This window comes from Trachymyrmex septentrionalis, unplaced genomic scaffold (genome assembly GCF_001594115.1).
Source record: "Trachymyrmex septentrionalis isolate Tsep2-gDNA-1 unplaced genomic scaffold, Tsep1.0 scaffold73, whole genome shotgun sequence".
Classification (NCBI taxonomy): domain Eukaryota; kingdom Metazoa; phylum Arthropoda; class Insecta; order Hymenoptera; family Formicidae; genus Trachymyrmex; species Trachymyrmex septentrionalis.
The window spans coordinates 522,271-530,521 of NW_017305916.1; the positions used below are offsets into that span (position 1 = coordinate 522,271).

The 8,251-nt window shown below is 33.8% G+C and overlaps 2 protein-coding genes across 3 annotated transcripts in view; one reads left to right on the top strand and one right to left on the bottom strand.

Moving 5' to 3' along the window:
- The first annotated feature begins 78 nt into the window (after positions 1-78).
- The window catches only part of LOC108753910 (hydroxyacid oxidase 1), an 11,936-nt gene continuing 3,763 nt past the window's right edge, over positions 79-8,251 (top strand). The window contains exons 1-3 of the mRNA XM_018495894.1: positions 79-309; positions 1,188-1,351; positions 1,747-1,898. Coding sequence (XP_018351396.1) covers positions 1,218-1,351; positions 1,747-1,898 — 286 coding nt within the window. The 5' untranslated portion in view covers positions 79-309; positions 1,188-1,217. The remainder of the gene's footprint in view (positions 310-1,187; positions 1,352-1,746; positions 1,899-8,251) is intronic.
- On the bottom strand, positions 3,088-8,025 carry LOC108753908 (N-acetylgalactosaminyltransferase 6). 2 transcript variants are annotated; one of them, XM_018495892.1, is made up of 3 exons: positions 7,676-8,025; positions 7,273-7,495; positions 3,088-5,377 (listed from the first exon to the last, which is right to left on the bottom strand). In XM_018495892.1, the coding sequence occupies exons 2-3, from the start codon at positions 7,453-7,455 to the stop codon at positions 3,749-3,751; spliced, it is 1,812 nt and encodes a 603-aa protein (XP_018351394.1). In that variant the 5' UTR covers positions 7,456-7,495; positions 7,676-8,025; the 3' UTR covers positions 3,088-3,748. The 2 variants fall into 2 exon arrangements, with proteins under 2 accessions (XP_018351394.1, XP_018351395.1); XM_018495893.1 differs by having other exon boundaries at positions 7,273-7,599.

The window sequence follows — 8,251 nt, forward strand, 5'->3', positions numbered from 1 at the left end:
TCTAATATAATAATCCGTTAAAGACAAAAAACATACAATGGCAAAATATATAATTCAATAAAACTGCCACGTTTCTTGGAGTACTGTTGATATTTATTATATCAATTTATCCTTCATGAGAAGACAGTTGATATATTCATCGCATTGCGAAGATAGATAAAAACAACCCGTGATGATTTAAGAACGTTTTATCTGTTATATGACAAAATTTTTCCGTGGCGCTATCGGCGAAAGGAATTATCGGGGAATATAGTCAGACGTTTGTTAACGATCGAGACGAGCAAAAGTGAACAACGAGCCATCCAGCTGGTAAGTCTATCTTTTTAATCTCTTTCATTTACGCGAATTTTCGAGCATTTCATCTACAATTTTTTCGAGTTACTATTAGCTCCGCTATATATTGCATTATCGCTAAAATTGTTCTATTTGTGTTATTAATAAAATTACAACTTTAATCGTGCTAACAAAATTATTATATTCTGTCAAACCGAGACCTGTCACAATTACATGACATTGTAGAAAAAAAATTACCTATATGTTATTTATATTATAAAATATTAATTTATCTTAATACAAAGCTCTTCGGGTTATCTTGGAAATTTTCATTTTAAATTAGAAAATGAGAGTATGTATTTTTGTGATCTAATAAATACAAGCCTTTCTACGCTTTATTGAAATTATGTATTCATTTGTTATTACTCTTTGAATTACATAATGCGCTTCTGTTACATATCACGTCATTTATATATGTTATGATACCGCTGCATATTCGCAGCAATATTATGTCATTATTTACTATTATATTATAAAGTATCAATTGGCAAATATGAAACGTTTTTAAACGTTATAATGCAAAGAATACATTTTGTAAGAGAAGACTCGAGAATAAAATACTAGAAAACAGTAGAAAAATGTATAATGAATTTAATAAAAGGAAATCATATGGATTGATTTACTTACTAATAAAAATTTTGCAAGTATTTTCGTTAAATAAAGTTTTCATGTAAAATCATTCAATACTCTCAGAATTAGCAAAAAAGTTAATAAAATTTGCAACTGACAAAAAAATCTTCATCGAAATCGGTGAGCCAACCTATATGGCCTCTTCTCGATCAGATTTACTATAAATGTTTTTACAGTTCATTTCCAAGATAAATTAAAATACATATAAGAATATTTTATTACAGACTGTAACTGTTAATTCTTGAGGCGATAGGATGACAGCATATGTGTGTATCGAAGACTATGAGAAGCATGCTCTGGAACATTTGACTCCTTCCATAAGGGATTACTACAAAGGCGGCGCAGGAGAAGAATATAGCGTAAAATGGAATAGGGAAGCTTTTAAAAAGTAATGTAATCTATCTAATCTAAACTTAAAGACAATAGTAAGTGGAAATCGGTTGAAAAACGATTAACACAAATTTTAAATTTCCAATTCGAATAAAAATATTATTGATGAAATATAGTTTTATTCGCTTATTTGTGTTAAAAGTAAAGAAGTAGAAAAGTTTTTGAGAAAGAAAAAGAGAGAAATAAGAACTAAATAATAAGTTTAATATGAAATATTTGATCTGAAAAGGTATTACTATTTTTCTAGATATTTATATTGTATAATATTGTACATATATGATTCCTTAATTAATTCATGGAATTGGAAAATAGGATATATGTATATTCTTCATATAGATTAGCGACTAAAAATGCGACTGTCCTAATTTGTGATCATTTTTAATATTTTTGCAGTTACAGGATACTTCCTAGATTTTTGCGAAACGTGTCTGAAAGAGATATAAGCACGACGGTGTTGGGTCACAAAGTCTCAATGCCCTTGGGAGTCGCACCTACCGCGATGCAGCGTATGGCACATCCTGATGGAGAGTGCGCCAATGCAAGGGGTAAGTAAATGTTTTGCGAAATATTTCTTATATAATATAATGAGATATTGACACTTGGGGTTGCTGCTTAATTAGAATTATAATTTTATTGCACTGTACTTTTTATTATTAGATTGGTATGTTACGTTTATTGTAAAATATATAAGGATCTTTTTTAATACAAACGTGTATATTAAATCATATAAATATGCTATAATAATAATCAAAGATTAGTCCAAACACACCAACGATCACAGACAGTTAACAATACTTTTTTAATATTCATTCCATAATTGTCAAAGATTCGCGCTCAAACATAAACGAATATACTGATTAATATAAAGAATAAACGTTCCAAATGTAATCATTTCTTATATGTATATACATATACATACATATATATATATATATAATTACTAACTCCATGAAACGCTCCATTTTTACAGCTTTGATTTTTCGAGTATATCACAGAATAACTTTCAAGAAATACTCATGTTTTTTTCTACTAGAATACAACAGAATAAACAATATATTGTTTTTTAAGACAATATATTACGTGGCAATATATATCTTTAGTCTTTTCTTACTTAATAAAATATATTTCAAAGAAAAGTTATATTATGAAAGAATCTAGGAATCTAGGATTACTAATATAAAAAATGTATATTTGTTATTTGTTTTACAATTTGTTGTTATTATTTATAGCCACGCATTGTCGCTGCGCGTAGCTTAGCGCCGAGACATTACTTGTGTCTCCAGATATCTGCATATTATAAGAAAAAAATTATATACTTTATATTTAAAGTTATTCTATAATTTCTCTCATATGTATTGAACTCATATGTATTGAAAACGGAGAGCGATTTTATATATCTTTCCTTTCGTCATTATTTTTTTTTAAACAATTTTATCTACTAAAGTATAATTCATAATACTTATTTGTATTGGTTAATGACAATGGAATGAATTCAATGAATAATACTATTATACAAGATATGTCACATTATTATAAGCTATTTTTTAAGAAATATTCAAGGATTGTAAAGAGAAATTTTGTGTTCATAAAACTTTTTTTATGCGTCATATAAAAGAATAAAGATCTTAAGAAATCACAAAATATTAGTATAATTTTCTGATAATTAAGAAGAAAAAATAGTTTGTAACACTTTATGTGATTCGTACTGTATAAATTGTATTCATGATTTCTCGAAAGACTTTAAAACTTGACTCGTTAAAGAAAATTGTTTTAATGAAAAAAATTGTTATTATAATAAATAAAACAATATCAGTTCTGCTTAGTCATGCTGCTAAGCAACGTTTGAAAAGGTTATAATACCGTAATATTAATTTGAGCGAAAGGTGAAACTTAAATGCTAAGATCATTATCGTACCGTATTCCTACGTATGGCTATGTGATGTAAGGCACGATAGAGCGCTTATGTGATATGTATAGACACATCCGCCGATATAAAGACCGCTTGTTATTCGGATTGCACATTCAAAGAACGAAAACTTCGCCTTACGCTACGTGCAAATTACTCGGACTGCGCGTTGATCGAGTCTTACTTTTCGTTGCTTATTAATATAAGTTCAGTATGTTGTTCAACTTGGAATTTGCGATGTGACTAGTAACCAGGAATAAAAAAATCCTTAAAGTTCTATGATTCATTTCTACCAATGCGCAATGTAGAATAACTTTAATCTCAGTTTAATTTACTTTTTATCTATTTCTAATTCTTAGAAATAGAAAAACATAAAAAATAAGTTAAATGGAAGTTAATCTACATTGACGGAAACAGGCCTATAACAAACAGGAATTCGGCGTGAGCCTACTGTTCAAGAAACATTATGGCAGTACAAAGGAAGAGAGTTTACTTGAGCTTGGGTCCTATGCTCTCCCAATTATTGATCGCCTTCATGTTAACTTGTTCTATCCGCCATTTCTGAGTGGGTGATGATTTGTCGCATATAGTCACAAACACTCTTTTACTACTCGGATCGGTATCTAGGCATCTAGACGAGTAACCATGCTGCAGCCACTGCTTTTCAACATCATAACGCCACAACTGATTGCCTTGTTTCCCATGGCAAGGATACAAGTTCACTGGTGCTTTCTCTTCGCCTTTGGATACATCCAAGCATTCTGTGCGATCTTTCGGCCTGATATCCTTATGCCAGGTCAATCGGAATTCTTGTTCACCCGACACTTTTTGATCGTCTTTCATGCAGGTGTCCACCACGACAAGCTCGTCCCTCTTTCGCTTCTTCGAATCCAAACATAGTTCGGGCACGCCCATGTTCCTAATCTCTCCGTAAGCAAAATCGTCTGGCTCTATGGGTGGATATACTTCCATGAGATCAAAGGCTATGTTCTTCATGAACCAGTTAAAGGATTTACAGTGCAATTTCTTGCGCAAGGCCTTTTGCTCTGACAAATCTCCCGGATCCAATGTCCGCAAGTGCGGTCGTCTCTTGTAAAGGTATTCCGCGTATTCGTCCATCCATACCTCAGCAACTCTTTTGAAGTTTTTTCCCAGAAAATCGCCGCGGCCGGGATTAGGGAATGGTGGGAATTTACGATAGACATGACCAACTCTAGAGCATGGCGCGTCATACATTTGACCGCCGCATTGCCAGATTTTGAAGGACAGTTCATATTGTTCGCCACCCCATATATCCAAACCCGGATCATAACCGCCCAATTCCCAGAAGAATTTGGCACTGATCGCAAACAGACCGCCCGCCATTATAGGACTTTTGAATGGCTCTGTGGGTCTCTTCAAATCTTCCGGAAGTAATGGAAGCCGCTTGTAATACAACTCCCAGTCAAATGCTCCTCGGGAGCCTTCATCTTGCGCTATATATTCAAAAGTCTCATAAGCTATCACATCAATGAACGGACAAACACAAGTTTTGTAGTCTTGCGCGATAGGTTCTAACAACGGTGGCAACCAATTCACATTGGCTTCGCTGTGAGAGTCCAGGAACACGAGAACTTTCGCTCTCGCCTTCTTCGCACCCGCCAATCGGCCTCTGATCAATCCCGAGCGTTTTGATAATCGTACGATGGATACCTTCGGCAAGTGTTGGGCAACGTAATCATCTAGTTTCTTTTTTAACTCGACTTTCGTGCTGGCGTCGTCGACCAATATAATCTCTTCTAAAAGGGAAGGCGGCGAACGATTAACCACGCTCCAGCAGGTTCGCAGTAGCGTGCTGAAATGCTCGTTGTGGAAGGACACTATCACAGAAATGGGATCCAGGTTCTTCAAATATTTCTTCTTTTTACAATCTGGATGGCGAATGTCAGGTACTGAACGATTCATTGATATCTCATCGCTGACTGCTGCATTGAATCCATTTACTTGATACAATTTTTCTTTTAGCACGTCGAGGGATGGGGAAAGAAAAGCTGGTCTTCCATGTTCTCCTATCCCCGTACGTTTTTCTTCTTCCTGAATTTTCTTGTAGTCATGCCAATCAATTTTGTCGTCCAAATCCTGTAAAAAATACGTTGCTATTAATAATCAGGGATGGTGAATTCTTATCTATTTTTGTAGGCTTGTTTATAGAAAAGCTTGCAGAAACAAGATAAAACAATTTATATTGAAAAACAATATATTTTTCACATTAAACAGTATTATTACTATATTATAAAATAATCGATAGTGACATATATGAATAAATAATAAAAAATCGGCAATGACATATTTGCGACCGTAAAAAAAGCTAACGAACCATTGACTTGGGCATATAATCGTGTTGGCATATTCCTGATCGTTAGAAATGCAAAAGAAGTGCAAGTAAAACTCGTTTGCTAACTGTTATGTGCACATGAGGAAAGTAGGTTTTTAAGTATGCATGCGCATAAGATGAACTCATAAGATCCGGTATATCTAATGCTTCGACTGCTGAAGCCATAAACGAGTATTAATTACAAATATAATAATTCAAGTAAGCATTCTTTTACTGTGTGTCAGCAGAAAATTGAACTCAACGAAGTTACAACGATTCTAATTCTCCCTCTTGTTTAACATCTGGCGCGAGATTTATCCTGTTGCGATTTTTTTTTCGCAACAGTAACTCAATGAAATGTCATACCGAGTTCCATTTCTCCATAAGCAAAATGTTAGATAATAGTATACAATTATTATTAAATTTGTGCAGAATATTATAGCAAATTGGCAGCAACTGCATTTATATTAAACTCTGTTCTGTCAGTAGAGCCTGTCGACATAATCTGACAACGGTTTGTTAGCAGAAAAACAGAGTAGAATCTGTCATTTCTTGATCACTCTTTGAAACATATTCTTTAAATGATTACAAAGTGATTCTTCTTAAATCAATAAATAGAAAATTCTACATTTTTCTCAATTTCTGCAATTTATAATTATGACCAATCTATTATTATGTTTTATTAACATAAATAAATCTGTGTAGCTAATTTGTTTTCAATACATTTGAATACCAATTAAATGAAACAGATTTTGCCATTCAATCAATCATTACATTCTGTAAAGATTTTAGTTTCTGTTAGTATTCTATTAACATAATTTATAGACATTGTAAAATTTGTTCTTAACAAATTTGGCTTAAATTATTTAAATGGTTATGAAATGACAGATTCTGTTTGGTTTATGTAATTAATCTACTGTCAATTACTATTGTCACTATTTTGTTAATAGGTTTTATAATGTTTCTATTGAACATTCTGCCAACAAAATTTGTAATAGATAGTTGATAAAATCTATTTATGATAGATTTGGCTATCATGGGATATTTAAAAGGCGAAGGAATGACATGATTCTGTTTGATTTTTGCAATTCTGAAAAAAATTTCTGGTTAAAAATTCTGATCATAGCAATCAGAATTCTGTTATCTTTCCATTAAACAGCACTCTACTTAAACAGATTTCTATTGGCAGTCTATAAAAAAAAATTTGTAGTAGACACTTTAAAAAACCTGTTTCTGATAGATTTACTATCTGAATTATAAAATCATTAAATATTTACAAAATCGCAAATTCTGTCATAAATATTCTATTAATTTCTATTATCATCTTTATCATAGATTATTCTATTAATAGAATTTGTTATGTTGCTGCTAGCATTTCTGTCAACAAAATTTGTAACAAACATACTTAGCTTGCTTAAATTTTCAACAACAAACTTCACTATAAATATTAGATTCATGTCCACGATGAAGTTTGATCTGGGGGTTGAGTGTCTACCTTGAAACGAGATAAAAAGAATAAAAGTGAGCGAATTTATTGGAATACTTATAATTCTATTAATCAACATCTAGTTAACATCTTTGCTCACTTTATAATTTTTCTCGTTTTAAGATACACAATTAATCCGACCTTCTAATATGGAGTTTGGCTTCCCGTTTGTACCTGACGTAAATGCTCGTCGTTCCCTCGATTGCTGTCGTCCACCACTGCCGCCGCCAGGGTGTCGAGTGACGTCGAGCTTCGACGGTTGGGTAATCGCGCGTAGTGGAACACCACGACGGTCAGGAACACGGTGAACGCCGCCAGAAGGAGGAACTTGACTAGGCTGATTACGTTTCGCCTCATCTTCGCGAGAGGATCATGTCTCGCGAGCCTCTAACGAAGACTACGGGCACAATGCTCGTATTCAGAGTCAGGCCTTATATTTAAGGTTTCTTTAAATGTATCTTCAGTTGCGCTCTACGAATTATTTTACTGGCTATCGAGCATCTAAAGATAAATTTAAGGAAGCCTTAAATATAAGGTCTGACCGGTCTGATTATAAAAATACAGACATTAACCTCACCTCTTATGACTTATCTCGTTGCGTGAACGTGGCAGACGCAGGCGGGTCTCGCAGCGTGAATAGACGGACACGTTGTCCGTCATCGCCGCTGCGCGGCGACCGGGAAATCTCGAATGATGAGTTGTATCTATTGACTCTACTCGGCTCCCGCTTGACGCTCCGGCGAAAGCATAAAGGACCGATGCAATAAACGGCACGCACGACTGCCATGAACTGCCACTTGCTGCAAGTTGCAGTTGCTGCACGATGACCGATATATTAGAGGAGTAGGAGATTACCTTCGTGAGAGAGAAACTTCGCTAAGGAAACTTGTTTTTTCTACCCGGTTCCGCCCGCGCGATCTCACCTATCCGCCCATCTCTTGCCGTTTGTGCGAACTTAATGATTCTCGATTAGTATTGATTGAAATTTTAATTGTTCTCGCATAATCTTATGCACAAATGTATTTTTAAATAAGAAATAATAAAAATATGAATTTTAAGGAAATCATTTATATATAAGTAGAGTCTTTTGCAAAAATAACTTCGACGAAATGATTAATTTAATTGATTATTAATTCAAGTGGGGGGGGGGGGG

What these genes read in the sequence shown, in the direction of transcription:
- LOC108753908 (XM_018495892.1), bottom strand. Translation starts at nt 7,455, where the DNA reads ATGAGGCGAAACGTAATCAGCCTAGTCAAGTTCCTCCTTCTGGCGGCG. An exon ending in ACGACGAGCATTTACGTCAG is followed by an intron (nt 5,378 to 7,272) that starts GTACAAACGGGA and finishes TATTTTTTACAG; the next exon opens with GATTTGGACGACAAAATTGA.